The sequence below is a fragment of the Amphiura filiformis genome, chromosome 19, assembly GCF_039555335.1.
Source record: "Amphiura filiformis chromosome 19, Afil_fr2py, whole genome shotgun sequence".
NCBI lineage: Eukaryota > Metazoa > Echinodermata > Ophiuroidea > Amphilepidida > Amphiuridae > Amphiura > Amphiura filiformis.
The window spans coordinates 9,340,220-9,363,862 of NC_092646.1; the positions used below are offsets into that span (position 1 = coordinate 9,340,220).

At 37.3% G+C, this 23,643-nt stretch overlaps 1 protein-coding gene across 2 annotated transcripts in view; it reads left to right on the forward strand.

Annotated features, from left to right (window-relative positions):
• Positions 1–22,540, forward strand: part of LOC140140887 (uncharacterized) — a 70,747-nt gene extending 48,207 nt beyond the window's left edge. For both annotated transcript variants that reach the window (XM_072162638.1, XM_072162639.1), the window contains 4 exons: positions 2,120–2,180; positions 3,348–3,655; positions 6,059–6,161; positions 20,131–22,540. In XM_072162638.1, the coding sequence (XP_072018739.1) occupies positions 2,120–2,180; positions 3,348–3,655; positions 6,059–6,161; positions 20,131–20,193 (535 nt within the window). In that variant the 3' untranslated portion in view covers positions 20,194–22,540. The remainder of the gene's footprint in view (positions 1–2,119; positions 2,181–3,347; positions 3,656–6,058; positions 6,162–20,130) is intronic.
• Positions 22,541–23,643: the final 1,103 nt, after the last annotated feature.

Consider the following 23,643-nt stretch of genomic DNA (forward strand, 5'->3'; position numbering starts at 1 on the left):
TGTCACGTGATCGTCAAACCTGTACTAGAAGGTGTCAGTTCTGCAGGAAAATATATACTACTGGCTTGTACATGTGCACGGCAAACAAAGAACATCAACTCTGCAGCCAGGATGTCTCAAAACTACCAACTTGTGACTTTACGTTCATTTCCTGGTAGCAGGTCACATAATGTGGGATTCTACAACTTCATTTGGTAATCTGCAGTGTTTGAAATTTTGGTTGTCTGTTCGCCTGGGACAACCAAAACATGCACCAGACAACCGAAAATAATGCTCTAGTTGTCCGGTGGACAACCAAAGATCTACAGCCAAAAGTCACTTTTTCAGCATGTTAGTCTGCTCAAACCTGACACAACTGATGAATTGTTTTATATTTAAGAGTAATTGTTCATAAATTGACTACACTCACTCCACTTTATTGGTCACATGTACTTGTTTCAGATTGTGGCAGCTTACGGACAACCAAAAACTTTGGTGGACAACCAGAAATTACAACCTGGTTGTCCGTGGGACAACCCCTTTTATTTTCTTAATTCGGACACTATGATCCCTGTCTTGATATTAGGTTAACTTTTTTGAGGCATTCAATGGTTATACCAAGACTTTAGGCTGGATGCTGAAAACCAAGAGAGATAATGGTTATAATAGATAACTAGTAGAACCGGGGGGGGGGGGGGCACTTCAGTTTGAAATGGATATAGGTGTAGGGCTGGCAGTTTAGCACTAAGGGCATTCGGTGAGAGCAAAATGTAAAAAATATGGGGTCATTGGGTGAGAGCATGATTTTTGGCATTCGGTGAGAGCAAAATGTAAAAAATATGGGGTCATTGGGTGAGAACATGACCTTTTTTAAATGGAATCTTTGGGTGAGAGCGAAACAGCGCAACAGAAACCTCGAAAATCGAATTTCTAGTTCTAAATGGCTTCAAATTTCTTTTTTTTATCAAAATAAGTGACAAAATCAGTTGATAAATGAAAGTTGCTGTTAAAATTGAACAAGTAAGGGTCTTTGGGTGACAGATCAAATGAAAAAATAAGGGTCTTGGGTGACAAAACATGTGTTAAGTAAAAAAAATATGGGGTCTTTGGGTGACAGCGATGCTGAAAAAGGGGTCTTAACAGCCCTACATACGCGCCACCTCCAAAGTTGGAGTGCCCCCGGAGTAGAACGATGGGAATGAGATGATATTGTTACATTTGGGCCATTTAAAATCCTTACCACCCCTGTGGAATATGTTGGAAAGATCTTCCACAGGGGTATGAATTTCAAATGGAATAAACATAGCTCCATTTGAATTTCATACACCCTCTGGGAAAGATTCAACCTGAGTCTTCCACATTCAACCCGAATCTTCCACAGAGGGAGGGTGAGTTTCAAATAATGTTGCATGTTATTATGTACTAATTCCATTTGAAATTCATACTCCCCCTGTGGGAGATATTTCCACAATCTTCCATACAGGGAGTGTGGATTTTAAATGGATTAGCCCATTTGCAGAATGTCATAGAGGTCAGTGTTAGCGACCAAGGCAGGTAGCTTGTCACTGTTAAAAACTCAGTCATGCTGCCCTCTGTTGACAAAATAAGTTAAAACCATAATGTGTGATTTGCTCCACAGCAATGCCCTCACTTGAATTTCTACTTTTTGCATGATTGTAATGCCCAATGGTGACAGTACTAAAATACTACACACAAAAAAACCACTACATAAACATCAACACTTAGTAACAGTATGTTACTCTGTTTTGCAGCAACTTTTAAAAATATTTAAACGTTATGTTTAATACCCACTATTTTTTTAATCAAAATCTTCTGAAAATTCTGAAATTTCCCTTCTATCTTGTATAACTTAAGTAAGCTTACCATGTTCCACACACAACCAGTTATTGCCCAAAATGACATCACAAACCCGGAAGTGAACTAGAAGTCATTGAGTTCATAGTTCGTCATTTCGGCATGATTTTTAAGCTTACACTTATTTTTCGGGAATTACTATTGTAAAAAAAGACCTCTAATAAACATGCCCCCTATTTTAAAAATGTCACCCCCTCCCCGTGTTGACTAGAGTAAATAGGGTATAGAGTATAATGCATTGTTTGTTTGTTTGCTTGCTTAACAGACTGATTGACAAGAATGAAGATTTCTCAAATGTTATGGATAGCTTGCATATTTCTGATGTGGTAAGGAAATTGTGTATTTTTTTAATGGCATTTCTTGTTTGAACCTGGGGAGGGTGCTTATGTACATCAGGCAAAAATAATAAGTTGTTTGCTTGTCCTCATCCGACCAACCGTCTCGACAGTCCAGACCGTAGACTTTATTTTTGAAAAAAGGTTTTATTTTTCGGATTTGGAGTGTCGATCCCTAGACCTAAATGCTAGGATCTTTCATGGTGTCTTCAATATGTAAAGTTATAATTTGTATTTATGTCATAGTCCCCAGCAAACACACAACGTTTTACAGAAAAAGTTTAAACAGGTTATATAAAGGGTATAAAAACATTTTAATAACATTCATAAAACATTCTAACAGAATGTTATTTAACTGTTGACAAAATATTTTACAATAACGTTTTAAAAACATATTCATGATCTTTATACCCGACATGTAAATGTTATTAAAACATTTTGAATAACCGTAAAATATTTTTGAGGTTGCCAGAAGTCTACTAATGATTTCAAAATGTCTACTAATGATTTCCAGGGCATTTTGAAATCATATCATTTTTTTTTTTTTTGCAAAGTCAACCATGAATGATTCTAGCATTTTGCTTTAGGTCAAGGGACAGTCCAAATCCCAAAAATAAAATCCAATTTCTGGAATTTTCCTAAAATTGAGGGTGGGACTTTAATCGAAACTTCACATTTTACTTTAGGTACCCGAAAAAACAAGATTAAAAATATGCTTTTCCGCAACCGACCGACCCAACTTGTGATCGATGGACAAGCTAAGGCTTAAGGTATACAGAGATGTGTTGCTCGCAGACTTTTTTGAAAAAGGGGGCGTGTATTAGAAGTTAATTTTCAAGGAAAAAACTTGCAAAGTATGACTTCCCGAATTCACGACATACAAATTCTGGAAATTCAACATGGCAGCGACCATACAGGAACCACAAATTATCGGAAAATACTACCAAATTAGATCTGTAAGTGCATTTTTATCAAGAATGTGATTTATTTCGATGCATACATGCTAGCCTATGGCATGGAAATTTTCTGCATTTGGGTCACTTTTTCTTTGAAAAAAGATTGGGGCATTTAATAGATGGGGAGCATTTAATAATTTTATAATTGCACAGCTGATAAGAACTAATTACACTTTTTTCCCAATTTTGCTCTATCAAACAGGGTGGCATGCTTCAAACCACTCAAGAACCACAACAAGAGCTTGATTATACCCCATACAACTACCCGAGCTTGAACCCTGCCTTACCACTACCACCCACGACACACAGGAGCAACTCTCTTACACCAGCATTGCTAGAGATATCCAAGCTGCTTGGTGAGACGATACCGGAAGAACGAGAGGAAGATGTTTTAAGTGGTAGAAGTACATCAACCAAGAGGAGAAAGAGTTCTAAGTCAAAGTATACAGTGGAAAGAGATGGTAGTGGTAGTAGGACAAGCTCTGCTGGGTCTACTCAGTCAAGAACAAGGTGATTAAGGGCACACAATGTATTGTTGGTCGAAGCAGCCAAAAAAAAAATTGATTTTCATTATTTAAATCAATATATTATTGAAAAATAACACTTTGTTTTTTTGCAAAAGTTCATTTTACAAATCATATATTTTGAAAACGTGCTTGATTTATTATTGTTAATGAGTTATGTACGTTTTACAAAAGTGTTTCAGCCTCAATTACAGCATAACTCAAAAACCACAGGACCTACAAAAGTATATCTGTGATAATTGAATTATTCTACATGCTCGGTATTAAATGATCAATGCAATTTTTGCCAAAGCTTACTACCATTTGCAAGATGCTCTGATCTACCAAATCACAACAGTTTAAAATAGTTGCTAACCTTAAAGGCATCATATTCAAGAGATTGTTTTCGTATACTTGCCTTTGTTACCAGCCTATAATACCAAATTTATTAATTTATTAAGAAATTCATTGATGCCAGTACTGGTGGCATCCATTACTGCTTGTAGACAGAAAGTCTGGAAATGTGACCTCCACGCTGTGGGTGGTCTAAAAAAGGAAGGTTTTATTTCAAACTCTAATCGTGGCCCGCAGGTCAAATTGCTAGAATTGTACATTAAACACACCTAAACAGACACAATGCAATTTGCAGGCAGCAGCTTAATCAGCGCCAATATTGCAACATTGAAACAAACAACTATACAAACATCCAATCCAACCCAACCACATCCCCCAAGTAGGCAATGAGGATAAAGTGCCTTGCCCAAGGACACAACACGTTGGCACGAGCGGGGCTCGAACTCACAACCTATGTATTATGAGTCGGGCGCCTTATCCACTCGGCCACACGTGCTCCCACATGTCTTCCTGAACTTTGAATGGGACAGCAGTAAGCATGGATAAAAAACTAGAAGACTGTGATATAGTGCATAAAATGCATGTTTTTTACTTCTTTTAAACTTCAAATAAAACTTTTCAACTACTTTGTTCCATATTTAGAGCATTTATTATCCATAATAGATAAAATTTAAAGAAGCATTCAGGGTCGGCAGTATAATTAAGTCGTCCGTATTCCATAGTGGCGTATAGTGGGCGCCATGAATAAACAACTTTTCGAGAAAATCGGGTTTGAAGAAATGCCAATTTAAAATCGAGTTGTGTAAATCAGACATTCATTATATTTTGTAAATGATGTGAAATTTCTGTAGTAAACTAAATAGATTTTATTGTTATATATTTTTCAAAAGAAATAAATACATACTATTGCTGGCAAACTGACAATAAAACTATACGTCACTATGGAAAAGCGAACAAAAGCGCAATACCCTAACCTTACGTTAACCGTGCACGCCACCTCGGTCGCTGTGTAATCCCTATGGCGTTACTTTTCGTCGTTAAGTATTCCATAGTGGCGTATAGGTCCGACACTGCGACGCCACTATGACATACGATGTTTTTCATTTTGCCGATATTTCATAATTATAAAATGTGTATAAAAAGTGGCGTATGGTCGACACGCCACTATGGAATACAAAAATGTCACTTTGTAACTATCATACATTTAATTAATTAATTAATTACTAATTAATTAGCTAATTATGACTGATGAGACTTAGAAAAATGAAAGAGAACATCATTAAAAACATATGTGCCAATTTTCAAAAAATGACCAAAAATCACTATACGCCACTATGGAATACAGCCGATTTAATTAAGGTAGGTCTGGTTACTTAGCAGACTAACATACCCTATCAAAATCAAGACTGTAGGTGCTGTAGTTTTGACAAAATCTGAGATTTTGAATAAAGCGTCTGAACAAGGTTTAATTATAATGATTGAAATATTAGTCGAATGCATACGCGATGTTCAGAACACTGTACGTACATGGTGTGCGGGAAGTATAGGTACATCAAAAGAACCGACATCAGTCATGTTTGGATGCGCTAGTATAAAAGTAGCTATTTTCTTTATATTGCCCAGTCTGTTCATATCAAAATTAATGGGGATTTAACCCAGGGGACTTTCATGTATCTCACAGTGAAAACTAACTTTCTGTGGAAAGAAACACAATTCTATTTCTTTTGGAAATGTTACAATGTGGCTTTAAACCCGTTCTTGTCACAACTTGAGGTCCTTAAGACACATAAATGTGCTGGAGACAGGGTCTTCTCAGTGGCTGGCCCTAGAGCTTGGAATAATCTCCCAAATCACATCCGTAATTCTCCAACAGTTGAAACCATCAAATCTGCTCTCAAAACTCATCTGTTTCAGATCTCCTATGTTTAGTTTCTCTTCTTTTTACTTCTTTGTTTTTATTTTTATTGCACTTTAAATCCAGCGGTAAATGTGCTTTATAAGTGTTGGTTAATGTAATGTAATGGCCTGTTTTGTTTTGTTTTGTAATTAAATATAGGAGTGAAAGGCACCTTGAGCCAATAGTAAGCAGGAAATCCAGTGGCAAGGCTGCACCACTCAATATGGATTCCGTTAAACAGGATCAATCAACTGTGGTTAAGGTTAGTAGGCCCATACTTAGTCTTTGTCAAAGACTACTCACGAATAGCGAGCGGAGCGAGCAGCACTCTTTATGGTTCCAAGAGTGTGTGGTTCCCAGTAGTTTATCTCCCTATGGATAATATAGGTACACGGTATGTAGCACAGACTAGCCTATACTATGCAAATATTTCTGAAATGTATATTATTGTCGGGTACAAATATTTATGGTCAATGTAAGACACCGTTTACACTAGGAAAAAGTACCAGTTCGCATTTGACTTAATAGTTATCTAATGGACTGTTCCAGTTGAAATCCATACACCCCCCCCCCTAGGGAAGACATGGCCTTAATCTTCCACACAGGGAGTGTGAATTTCAAATGGAGTCACCCATTCAAGGTTGTCTGCTCCAAAATGGGCAATTCTAGTTGAAATCCTTATACCCCCTATAGAAGACATAACCTTAATCTTCCACACAGGGAGTGTGAATGTCAAATGACGTTACCTGAATGGTGACTCTATTTGAAATTCACACTCCCTGTGTAGGATATTAAGGACATATCTCCCATTCAGGGTTTACTTTAACACACAAAACACACATATTTACGCGTTCAGGCACTTTGCGGACCCCTTCAAATCCAAAGTCCCAAAGTCCAATGCGTACAAAATATTGAAAATGTACGTGTTCAAATATTGCAAGATTTGAATAGCGAAACACCCAATATTGTGCATTTATTCTCCGCTTTTGGCATTTAGGACCTACTCCCGATATACAGGGCCCATCACATTTTGTCAGCATCGATCCATGCATGTTTTAGTGATTGTGAGTCTCAAGATATTATGTCAGTTTGAAATTTTGCAAATTGAGTTCAGGTCCTTTTTTCTGTTTAAATGATGCACCAAATGGCTTCAATTGGACTTTAATTTTGCAAAATTTTCCCTCTCATGGGGTAACACCCCCCTCAGACACACCCATGCGTGGTGGATAAACAAGTGACCATTTTCGCTTCTGCTTTCGATATTTGCCAATTTATGCCCTATGTTTAACACAATTTATAGGCCTACAATAATGACAACATGACAACGAAAAGATTCATGGACCGTTATTTCACAAATTTTCAGCTTTTTCAACTGTTCAATCTTAAATTTTACACAGTAATAGTGCCAAAATGGTCCACCAAATCGCTTCAATTAGGTCTTCATTTTGCAAAATTTTCGAAGTTCTGAGGGAGGAACACCCCCCCCTACGTAGTTGATAAACAAATGGCCACTTTCACTTCAGCTTTCGAAATTTGCCAATTTATGTTTAACACAATTTATAGGCCTACCGTAATAGGGAAAACTTGCCGTCCATGAAAGGCTCCATGGACTCCTATGCGAAAAAGGCATGGTTGAACTATGGTTAACCATGGTCAACCATGGTTCAACCATGGGTTTTGACCATGGTCAAACCATGGTCAACCATGCTTTGAAAAATGGCACCACGGCCAGAGACCATGGTCAACCATGGTTAACCTTTTGACCATGGTCTATCTAAAGTGACCATGGTCAACCATGGTTAAAACTTAGCATGTTTGACCATGGTTGAACCATTGTCAACCATAGTTCAACAACCAGGGTTTTGACCATGGTCAACCATGTTTTTGACCATGGTCAACCATGTTTTTGACCATGGTCAACCATGTTTTTGACCATGGTCAACCAACCATGTTTTTGACCATGGTCAACCATGTTTTTGACCATGGTCAACCATGTTTTTGACCATGGTCAACCATGGTCAACCATTTTTTAAAACTGGCACCACGGCCAGAGACACTGGCCAACCATGGTCTATCTAAAGTGACCATGGTCAACCATGGTCAAAAATTATAGGGTAAATATTTAACGGAATAAACTGCATAATCATATTATTTAGATTTATTCCGTTAAAAATCTTATTTTAACTTATCAAATTACTAGTTTTTATATTTTATGGTGTCAAATATGTAGTCACAATGTTGTAAATATGCATTAAATACGATTAATAACAACAGAGGCGCTTTTTCTCATTCACTACCCAGAGTCAACCATGGTCAGGTGAGGTGATGACCATGGCTGACAATGCTCAGCCATGCTAAAGCATGGTCGACCATGGTATACTTAAAAGTGACCATGGTCAACCATGGTCAGGTGAGGTGATGACCATGGCTGACCATGCTCAGCCATGCTAAAGCATGGTTGACCATGGTATACTTGAAGTAGCCATGGTCAACCATGGTCAGGTGAGGTGATGACCATGGCTGACCATGCTCACACATGCTAAAGCATGGTTGACCATGGTATACTTGAAGTGACCATGGTCAGGTGAGGTGATGACCATGGCTGACCATGCTCACCCATGCTAAAGCATGATTGACCATGGTATACTTGAAGTGACCATGGTCAACCATGGTCAAGTGAGGTGATGAACATGGCTGACCATGCTCACCCATGATAAAGCATGGTTGACCATGGTATACTTAAAAGTGACCATGGTCAACCATGGTCAAGTGAGGTGAAGACCATGGCTGACCATGCTCGGCCATGCTAAAGCATGGTCGACCATGGTATACCATGGTGACCATGGCAACCATGGTTGACCATGGTCAAGCCACCATGGCTGATCATCGCTGACCATAGTTAACCATGGTCAACCATGTTTTGACCATGGTTGACCATGGTTGACCATGCTAGCACGGTTGACATTTCGCCTAGGTTGCTCATTTCACAAATTTTCGACTTTTTTTAAGTTAAAACTTTACACATTAATAGTGCTAAAATGGTCCACCATATTGCTTCAATTAGGTCTTCATTTTGCAAAAAAAGTTTCTTACTTCTCAGGGGGCATTTTTTACATTTGTGACATGACCAAGGGGAATGAGTCGCATGTCGACCCTGGTCTAAAATGAGTTTTACATACGGTTCTAAAGAAGACATTTAAAGCTTTCAGAAACTGAAAACCCCATGTTGATACGACCTTTCTTTGCAAAGTTACATCAATTTATAAATCGCTGAAAACAATATAAAACAAAAGAATTTTAACACTTTCTTTGCCAATAGCTCAAAATCAATATTAGCGACATCCGACTCATTTCCCTTGATCATGTCACATTTTATTATTTTCTTCTAAAATAGCCCCCTCCCCCCTTCTGACTGCTCTAGATCCGTCACCTCTCAAAAACACACACATTGTTAAAAATGTCTTCAAAAATAATATTATAAAGTACCCCTTGGGCAATGTTTTGGATCCCTTCAGAGGAAAAAGTCACAATTGATAGGGTCCAAAAATTTGAAAATACCCCATCAGCAAAATGCTTAAAGAAAACCCTGCTCCCATTGGGGGTGTATGGATTTCTACTGGAACAGTCCAATGCACATCAAATAAAGATGTCAAGGCAGAACAAGGAGCGCTCTGAATGGCCATGGTTTTAATCCCAACTTTTGGCCAAATTCATATCAAATTGGTCTTTTGATGATATAAACTGTTGGTTGACAATATTTTTTGCTAGACAAATTAATTTGCAAGACATTTTTTGTACACAAACATAATTTAGCCAAAGTTTCCACTGGTTTTTAAACCAGTGGAAACTTTGGCTAAATTATGTTTAAAAATATCTCAGCTTTTTTAAAAGAAACATGGGAGGATGAGGCTGTGCATCATGAAGGGGGCATCCTTTAACGTCACAACCAAAGTTGGATAAATTTGAGCATGGTGTTAAAATGGTCCACTTTTCGTGACACAATATATCTTGGACCCATTACACAACAAATAAGTCACAATTTGAATTTGACATCAAATCCAATCATGACATAAGCTATACCATAAATTTATTGGAGTAAGTAGGTGTTTACACTATCAGTAAACAGTCCGGCCTGACTGTTTGGCAAGGAAACACTTCCTGACGGCAGCTGCGCTGCAACATGGTATCCCACAATGCAACACTCTATATCAATTAGAGTATACTTTAAAGCAATATTATAACATTATCATACAAAATAGATTAGCAATTCTTTGACATAAAATGTTAGTTTTACTGTCAGATATATCCCCTTTATTTTTGAGCGAACAACTACGGCAAAGCAAAGAAAATTGGAATTTACTACCAGCAGTATGTCGCCAATACGTACCACTCCTTCGGTCATGTTATGGTACGACCCTTTGTTGTGTAGATCACCGTCCCATACGCCCGTAATATACGTACTGTGTGTTATGAACATCGTGTATGCGTTCAACTAATAATTCCATCGTAATAATAAGACACCGGTTCCGGCGCTTTATTCAAAATTTCGGATTTTGACAAAACTACGGCACCTGGAGTCTTGATTTTTGCAGGGTATGTTGGTTTAATAAAGTACAACATAATCGTGTAAAAAAATGAATTTATCAGTGAGGGCGTCCTCAACAGCAAATGTTATAATATGGCTTTAATAGACCAGTATTTCTTGATTAAAATAAAATATATAATCAATGGATACACAATCAGTGGTATTTTTTCATCAATTTTAATTAAAATAAAGGTAACTTGTATATTAAAATAAAATTGTTGAAAAACTGTTAGAAATTGTTTTGTTATTTAGATTACTTTCCTCCAGGTGAAATTTTTTTTTCGCCTAATGAAAAATCATTAAATTTTGTGTGTAAAAGTAAAATTTCCCCCAATCTTTAAACAAACAATTTAGGACTTTGTCTGCCAAATTCGGAAGAGTTATGAAGGCTTATGTTACCTGCGCAGACAACATGCTTCTTGCCGGCAGTGTTTCCTGGGCAGGCAGGCAGTCGGACCGGACTGGTAAATCAAAGTTAGTTTCCGGGAATTTGATAATGACTATTCAGCAGACATGTATGAGAAATACGACTTAAAAGGGCATTTTGTGATCCATAGCCTCATCCCCCCACTTTTTTTTTAAAAAGTTGAGATTTTTCTACCATTGGAAACCTCTGGCTACTTAATGTTTATCTACCAAATATTTCTCGCAGATTAATCGTTTAGCAAAAATAACGTCAAATTTGAATTTTGTTCTGCTATACCAGAACGAAATTACAACAGTGGCCTATGGAGCAGTGTAATACACATAATCATGCATAACTCGCAAACGCAAAATCGGAATCAACTGTAATTTTGGGAATATGCTTTTTTCGTGGATATCTACTGAAAAATGTCATAAAAAGAGGATGCTAGGATCACGAAATCCTCCTTTAAATGCCTTCCTCTCTTGCATCATACTAGAGGGTCATGAACGTCACTGGGCATATTTTAGGTGTGAACACAAACTTTGTTTATACCTTTACATCACCCAGTCATTTGTGCAGCATTTCCTGGGGCGCGCATCAGCACTTCTGACTAGTCAAGTGGTAGGTGATCAGTAACTTTTTCATGGGGGTTTAATTTTCTCGCTTTTTGGAAATTTGCAATTTGCTTTTCATCAAAAGTAACTAAGTATGATTTCAGCTTTATTCTAGAAAAGCATAAATGACTCAAATTGCAAGTTTGCAATAATGAGCAAGCGAGAACTGAATCTGACGATTCGCATCACAAGAAAAATATCAATGTAACATTTCAGAAAATGCATTCATGTGACTACTTTGACCTCTGACCTGAAAGTCAAGAGGTCATAGCCCAATGTCCCAGTGTGTCACATTTGTGACATAACCTTGCTTAAGGGATGGGGTATGAACGTTTGGACAGTATTTATTGTGGGACATTAGAGCACATCAGACATATCGAATTGCATTCTTTTTTTTGTTTTTCCATTTTTATTGCCCTGTACTTGGGACTGGTGGGTGGAGAAAAGATACAGAAAACCACCAGCCCCCTTCTTCATGTCAGCCATACAATATTATAAACAAATATGCAATTATTTCTTTAAGCCCAAATTAAAGTTTGATATGAAGCTACACTTGTAATTATTGACACCCGCCACTCACAAGTGCTGTGATGTATACACCACACAAGCTGAAGCCAGGACATAAGAAAAAGAATGGTAAAAAAGCAGAAGCTGGACCAGGCCTGACAAAAGCACAAAATGAAAACCATCCCAGCACTGTCATAAGCGGCGAGTGTCAATTGAGATATAAATGAGACATCACATTCAAGAGAATATCAAATTCAAGGCATCATAATCATATGGTTGAACAAACATTAAATCAAATCTACATACCCAGGGTATCGAATTGCATTCTGAATACGAAGAATGTCCTTCTGATATCAAATAATTTTGATTTTTTGAAATTTGCAATGTAATACACATTTTATGGTAAATGATTAAAAATTGATATTTTTGATATTTAACAGTACTCGAAGTAAACTTTATAAATCTGATGATATATACTTAAAGTGTATGTAGGTGGGATGAAAAGCCGACGATCAATTGAAAATTTTGACCTTTCATATTGAAGATATGGATTTTTTTCCCAAAACTTAAAAAACAATTAGGTCTTTTTGGGGAAAAAATCCATATCTTCAATATAAAACGTCAAAATTTTCAATCGATCATCGGCTTTTCCTCCCAGCTACATGGACTTTAAGAATATATCATTAGATTTATAAAATTTACTTTGAGGACTGTTATATATCAAAATAAAAAATATCAAATTTTAATAATTTGTCATAAAATTTGTATTATATCGTGAATTTCAAAAATGAAAATTATTTGATATCAGAAAGACATTCTTCAGTATTCAGAATGCATTTCGATATGTCTGATGTGCTCTCACGTCCCACAAAAAAATACTGTCGAAACGCTCATTCCAGATCCCTTAAGCTATACAAGGTCTAAAGTTAATTTTTTATTACTTCTGTGGTCCAGGTACATGCTGATGAATTGCAATTGACAATTGTGTAGAAGTGACAAGGTCACCCACGCGCTGCGCCGACAACCAATGGGTCAACCGACTTGTTATCAAGTGCATTGATCAGCCAATCAGCGTGATTGTCTATCTCTTCTGTGTGTATGCTTGGCGCACAGTTTAGACCACAGAGTAAAAAATATAACATTGGGTTATACAAATTGGCCAAACATTTAATCTATAAAACTTTTATTTTAAGATTGTTTAAATTATAGGCCTATTCAAAGACAATTTTCCATTTGCCAGTGACATCATGATCTAAGTTTGGACACTGTTAAGTGTCTTGTCCTCTTTTTTGTTCGAAACTTAAGGTGGTGTGAAAAATTGTTCAAAAATGCTTAAAAACAGGTGGTCAGTAATCAGTAATGCAGAGAGGGAAACTTTTCAAGGGAGCCCAATTGAGTGGGATATGTGAAAGCTTGGCAAATTATACTAAATGTCATGGGTAATCAGTAATGCAGAGAGTGAAACTTAAATTGACCAATTCAGCACCCTTATTACTTCCTGTTTGTGGAACACTGTTTTGGGTTTTTTTGCCCATGATCAATTTTAGTTGCTCTAAGCAGGCTTGTGTTCAGACTGTGCTCTGCCAGAGGATGTAGACATTCCCATAACCCAATGGGGTTTCTGATCTTGGTATGTCTGGCTTTTGTACACATGTGGCACAGTTGACCATACCTTGCATAACTCTGAAAACTGTGTTTGAGAGAAAACACATTTTCCCCCCGGGATTTTCCCTTCATAATTTCCTGGACTTTTGAAAACATTGTTTTTATTGGTGTAACTGGCTAAAAAAACAGGGTATAGGGAGGTGTTTAGCATGATTCCTTTTAAAAATAACCACCCAAATTATGATTTTGGGTGCATTTTCCAATAAGATTTTTTTAATTGCCCCAAAAATTGAAAATTTTCCCAACCTTAAATATTTGTTTCTCCCAAAATGTAGCGGTAAGTCAAGTTACGCCAATATAAAAAAATAATGATTAGCCTATTAAAGGAACACTCCGGCAATCTCAACATTATGTCTTATATGTTAGAAAAACAATTATCAAGCATGAATCACATGGTTTTATTTAAAACAAACTCATATTGACCATAAAAACGGCCAGCTCTTAATACGCTATATTGCAATGAATCATGGTGTTACTGAGACGTCATTGCCACAGGCAATTTCGGTGCCTGGGAAATTTGAATATCGCGTGGTGAGATACGGCTGTTTTTAAGGTCAATATGAGGTTTTTTTTAAATAAAACCATGTGATTCATGCTTGATAATTATTTTTCTAACATATAAGGCATGATGTTGTGATTGCCAGAGTGTTCCTTTAAATTTGAATGCCTTTGCTGTGGGCTATTGTGTAAGAACTTTAAAGAACAGGGTTGTAGCTATGCTGGGCGGTGGCGGGCGGACCTGCCAGGCACTCTTAATTTCTACCCGGCACTCAAGTTAATTTTGAGCCCAAATACCCGGCACTACAGTCTCAAATATTTCAAAACCAATGAACAAACAGTATAAAAATGAGCAATTCTTATCAAAATTTCAATATTTTACCATTTCATATAAATTTCACCCGACACTAAAATTTGCCTAGCTATAAGCCTGTTAAAGAATAAACTTTGAAGAAATGAAACTACCAAAATTGCAAACCATTACAAAAACATACAAAATTAGAACATGAAGTGAGAGCATCGACAATTTGAACTCTTGATCAACAACATTAAAAGGAAACCTTTATGCTTGTGTGTTGGTGTCTCTTCCTGGGTTTGGTTGCAATGGCTATTCCAGTTGAAATACATACACCCCATATGGAAGACATCTCCTCTTTTAAGTTGAATTCCTCTTTTTTTGGAAATTTCTTTGAGGCAAAATTTTAGCTTTTTCTTTCATTTTCAGCCCATTTTTGAGCATATTTCAGTGCTTTTCCTCTTTTTCTTCTTTTTTGAACAAAGTTCCTCTTTTTTCAATAGAGGTCACTCACACCCCTCCCTAACGCTACCAGGTACTACAAAATAATATATATATGCACTATACGTGTGCGTGCATCCCACATGATGTGATTACACAATCACCCTAAGTGATATATAGGCACGCTTTTGTTGGCCAGGCCAGCGAAAGACCCGTGGCTAAAGGTTCGTTCATACTACCACCGCATCTGCGATGCGGTGCTTTGCCATACGGTGCGTTGCCGCATCGCATCGTACTACAAACTACTGCATTGCGATATCGCAATGAAGTTAAATACATTTTAACTTGCAAATGCGACGAGTTGCGTTGAGTTGCGGCAAAAGTAATCGACATATCGGCATCGCAAAGCAACGCATCGCAAATGCGGTGGTAGTATAAACGGACCTTAAGTGTCGCCGACCTAGGGGTCTCGGTTAGAATCCCACCCAGAGCAAACAACTTCTTTGTTTGTTTTCTCTCTTTATTCCTTCCTTCTTTCCCTTCCAGTCGCCAAAAAGCCCTTGGGGCATTAGGGTTAATCTCCCACATAGGAGTGTAGACTTCAAATGGAAGTCACCCATTCAGATAAACCCATTTGATATTCACACTCCCTCAGGAGGAGTATGGATTTCAACTAGAATAGCCCAGTACACTGGAATCATGGTTTGCCACAACACTGCTCTCCTACGCAGTATCTCAAATAAATTACAAAACAGTTTGTTTGTTTGTTTGTTTGTTTATAAAGCTCTATGTTCTAGATGTAATTGCGCAATGTAAAAACTTACTGTATCTATGTATGTATGTTTTTGCCGTAGAAGTTTCATAATAATCAGATTAACTTCCATAGCAATAGATGAATACAATTTTTGAATGTATTGCCCTGCACTACAAGCAGGTTGCATCATCACCTGTGCCTGTTGGCAATTACAGATTGAATACAATACCACTCTTTTCAAAAATACTAATATTACAGGTACGAGTGATCAGCATGATATGAATATTCTATAGAAATACGATCCAGGTCTTTATCCCTGTTCTTTGACATCTATGGTTCAATGCATAGGTACTGTGTGAATGTTGTAGTGCAGGGCAATTATATTCAAAATTGTATTCATCTATTACTATAGTAGTGATGTAACACAGTTTAAAATTCCCGCAAAGCCTGCATCATTTCACATTTCAGGTGGGATGGCCCACTTCAATGGCTGCCATTGAGGTGTAGGAATGCCTGGAATCAGATTTGTCTATGATCCTGTGTCATATACTGGGGTACTCAAAAAGGTGACTTTGTTACATTTTGATGTGCAGCTTGGATTTCAAAACACTGTCTCTTGAGTATTCCTTCACTTAGAAGATTCAATTAGGTCTTAAATTGAGGCTAATTTATTCTATATTACTCATGTTTTTAACCTGTTTTAAAATAATTTTTAAATAATTTTTAATTATTTTCTTATGACGTTTGGCATGAAATGTGCCAAGGGTGGCTGAGGATTAGGGGGAGGAGGATTAGGGGGAGGGATTCGTATCATAAATATAATCTAAAACCCCCATTAAAATTTTGAATCTAGTAAAAAAATGTCTAAATGAACTCCCAGACATCTAAACCAAGTAAATAAATACAGAAGGTCATTTAAAAGACTAATACTTGCTCAGAATGATTGTAAATGTGGAAAAAAGAGGTGGGGTTAAATCCCACCTACTTTGTGATTGTTTTTGCCCGCACTCTCTCATTTTTAACCGATTTCCATAGAAAAGGTGTCAAAAATGCTCAGGAAGATGAAACACTTCAAATGAGACGTGTAGGTAAAATGTTTGAACCATTTAATTTTTTTACTATGTAACACAAAGGCACCCCAGGTTGTGACACAGGACCCTATAGATCTTGATTTGTACTGGGATGCTGGTTCCTATTTTTTGGTAGTGGATGCTGTCTCATATATGGTAAACCTGTATGATGACCATTATTGGGCTATTCCATTTAGAATCCACACTACCCCTGTGAAACATTTTAGAAATATATGTCACAGGGGGAGTATGAATTCAAATGGAATGAGCACATTAGGCAGCTCCATATCCATTTGAATTTCATACACCCTCTGAGAACGATTCAACCTGAATTTTCCCCTGAGGGAGGATGAGTTTCAATTGGAGCTGCTAATCTGTTAATTCCATTTGAAATTCATACTCCCTCCTGTGGAAGATATTTCCAAAGTCTTCCACAGGGGCAGTGTGGATTTTAAATGGAATAGCCCTTGTGTACTGATGATGTACATGTAATCATGGAAAGAGAAAATAGTTCATACCTGGTTATTTATTTCAGGAATACAGCATACACTTCTACTTTCATTCAAGGAAATAATCCATCGGCATAATACACATTGTGTACAGAATCAATCTACATCCTGCTCAAAGTTGAGATAAAAACCATTTGGGCTACGTGAAATTTCCCCATCATCTAGGCCTACATCAAAACAAAAATGTGTTTATATCCCTGTTGTGTAAATGTGAAAGCGATCCTGACTTTTAGACCACCCGAGCTATATAAGGTACAAATTGCAAATTTATCATATTAAACTTTTGCAACAAGGTTAAACATGTTCTCAACTGTACAAACATACCTTTTATTCCATCGAACAAGCTTTATTTTGTTCCAAAATTCACGTTTTATAGCTATTTTTGACGTAAAAGAGCTGGTAACAAAACCGGTGATGCCAGCTCGAAGTTTTCAGCGTAGCACAAGCGCTTGATGTACGCTTTCGTTTTGACGGTAATTTACGCTAGCGTATCATGCATTTTCAAGCGCGTTTGACATCGTTTTACTGCGTGGCGCAATCCTGCATTTACATTGTTTATTCAAAATGGCGAATTTCTCGAAAAAGCGTGATACATTTTACCCGAAACTTCTCAAAGCCCTGTCCGTTTTCACAATATTTTAGCTTCTTGGATATCATCGGAAACATAGATTAGTAATAGGTAGGTCACTGTATTTTTAAAGATTTTTTTAGATGATTTTTACGATGAAAAAATTGACGTTTTAAGCTTCTTTTCAAAAATTGGTTTTAGCTTGTTAAATAACGGGTAAAAAAATCGTTTTTAGCTTGTTGGATATTTTTCCTAAATAGTGTAAAGCTTGACTCCTTAGATGAAACTTTTAGTTTAAGCTTGTTAGAATATTAAACCTTGATGAAATAGTAATATTTTAGCCCTATATAGCGCGGGTGGTCTAAAAGTCAGGATCGCCGGGTTTTGAAATAGTGGTAATCCGGGTGACTTAATTCCCGGGGCTTAATGAACCAAAAGCAGTATCAGACACTCACAATCTCAGAAAAAATCATTCAAACACTCTGAAGGCCTGGAAAGGAAATTGTGTAATGCACAATGTGCTTGTCTTTTTGGCCAGCCGAAAAATGCGGGGGGCAAGCAATTTTGGCACACATTTATTGGGCACCCAGCCTTTTAAATAAAGTATTAGTACTTAGTAGGTATTTACCTTCCTTGAACATGCACTGTTACCAGTCCGGGCAAATCCCCCCCATTAATTTGGGTGCAGGAGCTTGAATATTGTTGAGTTCCCACCCCCCCAAAAAAAAAAAATTCCAGGTGAAGTAAAATCACTGTGATCAGATACCGGAAACATGCGGTAGTAACTTTTGCCAAATTTTCTGACCACCACAGACCAGGTCATCAAAACCATTTAGTTTTGTCAGCCCCCCCCCCTCCATGTTGAAAATCTTCCAAAGGCACTGTACATGCATACCGAAAGTTCCTGAACACCCCTATATGTTACCGTATTAAACTATTTATGTATTACATTTCTGGGAATTAACTTGACAAAATGTTATAACAATAAAAAACAGGATGGATAACAACAATTAGAACAGGGAAAAAGATGTCATTGGGTGACAGATTCTTTGAACAAAAGGAGAGCATTGTGCCCACATCACAAAAAACAAACAAAAATGCAGTGATTTATATGGGGAGGGGTACTCGGTACAAATGACCATACAAGGATGTGCCGCAAACATGGGTAGCGTTTTCAGCTTTTGGTATATCAATGGACCTCCTTTTCTAGGCCAAGGTATATGGATGGGTCCTGTATTCAAAATGTTCTTAATTTTTTCCAGAAATAGCCCAATTTTGTCTAAATCTTACCAAAATTAGTGAAATTTTGCCAAAATTTGTAAAAAAGAAGACAATTTGGGTTAAATTTGGTCAAAAATTTTGACTTTTGGTATATTGATGGGTCCAAATTTCTTGAAAAATTGGTATATTGATGGGTCCACTTTCAAATTCAGCCGCACAGCTACTGAAACCAAACTTGAGTACCCCCACCCCAATGGATTTATAGTGCGCTACGCACAGACACTAAACCCACAATCCCCAGCACACTTTACATGAATTTGCTGACCGCTGCATGTGGCCCAAGGCACACCATGTAAAGTAAAACCATTTTGTAACAATCAGGGCCTTACAGCCAGATTCTTTGAAGGAGGGCATTGTGCTCGCATCAAAAAAACACAAAACAACACAGTGATTTATAGTGCGCTACAGACAGGCATAACCCACAATGTAAGTCTTGAAATGGGCCTTACAAACAGTAGCATTTGTATTAGTAATTTTAGTGAAATAAAACTTACGACTCGTCATCAGTTACGAAGGATTTTGAGACTTACAAAGCTTCGTAAAGTTTAGTGAAATGGACCCCAGGTGTTAGCTTCTTAAAAAAGGAGTTCATTGGATGTCAGCTTCATAAATAAGGGTCAGTGGTTGTCAGATTGGCTAAATAAAGGCAAAAAAAAGAAGAAAACTTTTTAAAGACTATGCAAAATGGAAGTATTTCTTTTTTAATATTTCTGTTGTGTCGCCTTGTTTTGCAGCTTCATGGCAAATGGGTTTGTCATGTAGGACTACCCGACAAAACTAGATGTCCACAAATCTTCAACTTTTCTTGGCCTTATTTATACTGACAAATTTGAGAGAATGTGGAATCGAGCTAGTCAAACATGTGCAGGCTGTGTAGGAGTAGGTCTAATAGCCTTCAGCACTTGATCACATATTGCAAGGGTCTTGAACAAAGACTACCATCCCCAGCTACCATCAAGCTTATATAATTCTTAACCAGACATTCAGCTTACCAAAAAAAACAAACATATATTTTTATTTTTTATTTTTTTTCTGCAGGATGTGATGTGTCTAAGTACACTTTGGACAAACTATGCCCGGGATTTACCCACCGTAAGATGATACCAGCAAAACCAGGACCTATTTAGGTACACATTACTACAGGATATGACAAACTATGCCCAGGATTGTCCAACGAGTGAGACGATACCGACAGTACAAGACAGACTTAGTCACACAATACTACAGGATGCGACATATACCTGAGTACACTGACTTTGGACAAACTGTGCTTGGGAATTTCAATCGGTGAGGTTATACCAGCAGTACAAGACAGATTTATGAACACGATACTACAGTATGTGACATACACAAGTACACATTGAACAAACTATGCCCGAAACTTTCGAGTTGATACCGGCAGAAGCGGACCAAATTTATTCATACATATACATCCATATCAAAAGGATGTACTTGTTGGCTGCTACATATGTCTCCTTTTAAATTAATAGCTAGGAATAAATACCAGACTCATATCTCAAGTGGAGGTCACTCTAAATCATCCCCAAGTCACTTGGTTTAAGAATGTTTTCTGTATTCATAAACCTAGTGACTTGGGAATGATTTGACTGACCTCCACTTAAGATGAGTCTGGTATTTATTTCAAACTATAATGTAAAAAGTGACACATGTACATGTAGCAGCCGACAAGTGGATCATCTTGATATGGATGTACACATATGATGCATGTGATGTGTCTACAAATATTTTAAACAAAGTGATGTTGCTTGCTTACTTCCTTATGTCGACTCTTGTAGTCGGACTCCCATAATGGCTCTCCAAACTGCTCTGTCAAGCATACAATTCTTGATGTCTGGGCCTGTTAATCCTGTATCATCTGCCAACATCTTGATATAATCCTTCTTGGGTGCACCTCTTGTTCGCTTTCCATGTTTGGGCTGCCACATAAGAACACTTGAAGCTGCTTCCTCTTCGCTTCCTGCACAGTGCCCTGCAAACTTTAACCTTCTAATCCTGAGCCTCTCAGAGATTGGTAACAGATTCCCATATAGTTCTCTGTTGGTGGTGTGAGTTTGCCATGAGATATCTAGTGCCTTCCGCAAGAGATGGGTATAGCAGCTATCCATAGCTTTTCTCATTTTGGTTGTTATTGTCCATGTTTCAGCGCCATATGTTAGTACCGATTCTACAGTGGTGGTAAACAACTTGATCTTTAGATCTCTTGGTAGATTACTTTTCCAGATCTTGTCCATGCTGTTGCATGCTTTCCAAGCAAGTGCCTTTCTGATGTTGAAGTCCTTATCACTACTGGCAGTCCATGCACCTAGATATTTGAAGTCTTGTACTATCTCCAATTCGCTTCCGTACAGTGGTTTTATTGAAGACAGAGTTTCAAAGTGATGTAAATGTGCAATTTTGTGTGCTTAACTTATTTTCATACTTATGTTTCAAACAGTTGAAAAAATAACAACTTTCAAAATCATAATGAAGAAAAAGTCTGTATACATTTTGATTCTGAAACTTTGGCACTTGGAGAATATTTGATCGAGGTTCAAACAAACTGCAGCCAGTAAAATGTTTCTCTGTGCACTGCCAAACTTTCAATGGGCTATTCCAGTTGAAATCCACACTCCCCCTGTGGACGATTTTGGAAATATCTTCCACAGGGGGAGTAAGTTTTTCAAATGTTATTGGTCAGGGTTAATCATTTTGAAACCCATACTCCCACTGTATTATGGCTTTACTTATATCTTCCCCAACTGGAGTTAGTATTTCAAATTGAAGTTACCCTACTGTCTATTCTATTCAAAACTTATACTCCCTCTGTGGAAGACTTTAGCTAAATCTTCCACAGGGGTAGTGTGGATTTTATCTGGAATAGCACAATGTCCAGAGTTTTTTTTTCTCTGGACTTATCTACCTATGCAATGCATGTTTTGTTTACATTGTAATTTAACGTTTGAAATGTCCTGGTGCGCAGTGGCATAGTCAGTATTTTATTCTGAGGGTTAAGAGATCATGCCACTAAATCAAGTCTCCACCTATATGACTGAAGAAATAACAGCCAGTGTTTCCATTCGCTGACCATACCTGGTTGATTTTTTTGTAAAAATATTACAATTCTGAAAAGTTAGAGTACGTTTTGTGGGTAAATTTACTAAATTACGTCACAACATGGAAGCCGTGTGGTGTAGAGATTGGTATTGTGTACATCGTGCTCGAAACACCATTGCGGAAAATCAAGTGCTCATCTACCAACAAATTGCAGGTTCTAGGGTAGAATATATCATAAACCTTTAGCAAAATGATGTTTTGAATACACGATGATGTTTTAAACATGAGAAAATGACGAATTCTTCAGTGCCTTTTAACACATAAATGAATAGGAACTTGATTTACTGGTGTGATCCCGAAAGGGACAAGGTGACTTTTGGTGGGGAGGGAATTTGACAAAATTACAAGAAATTGTCAAAAAGGCATAACAATTCTGGTGGCCAGCATCCGGGTGGAAGGGACCAAGAGGATAAGCAAGATGTTCCATTGGGGACTGCTGCCCTTTTGGCTTCACAACAGCTCATCTATCAGGACATGGTTCTTTAATCCCAATACATTTGAACATTCATTCAATGACCTTTGAAAATTTGGGTACAAAAACTCATACTCTGCAACTTTGAAGTCAAATTGTACACTATGATTGTTTAATTGAGGTTATTGAACTATGTCTTTGGGACGAGACCATTGTGGTCCACAGTGACTGCTAGTGTTCTTTGTCCTTGTAAAGTTTCTAAATCAAAGTGAGGACAAATTCTGTAAATTGTGATTTTAAATGTTAGATTCAATCAAACTGCAGCCAATAAAGTTTTTATCTTTACATTGTCAAACTGTCAAAATCAGAATGAGCACAAAGCCTGCATATTTTGATTTTGATCAAACTGCAGCCAATAGAATGTTCTTCTTTTCCTATACCTTTAAAATTAAAAAAGGGAAAATTTTTTTATACATTATAATTTGATTGAACTCAAATGAACATGTTACTAACAGGCTATATGAACAAAATATGCTCGGCGGTACCCCCTACGTCCGGGCCTGATAACGTCGAAAACAGTTTCACACTTTGCTACATTTGGTTACATAAAGTAGCCTGAATCTCATGTATGATCCAACTGGATCATGTAATAAATATATGCAACAGGAAACTGGTTCTTTCTCACGGATATAAAGTGGTCACTTGATCAGACCACCATTTTGGAATAAGAATTACTTCCCTGACAAGAGTTACTTGGTACTAGACATGCTTGAGGTTAATGTAATGCGCATAGTGTATGCTTTCCTTCCAGTAGGTCTAGGTAATTTTTTTCATCCTTGTGCGAAGTTGTGACCCCTACCAACCCCCTCCCTCTCCTGCTTATCTATAGCAACAAACACCTACCCTTTAATGATAGCTTTAAATTGAAACCCTACTTATTCCAGGGTCAATTTTTGAAACAATGATCAAAATTAGCATATATTTTCTTAATATTTGACCAATTATATTTTGCCTATATCTCAAAT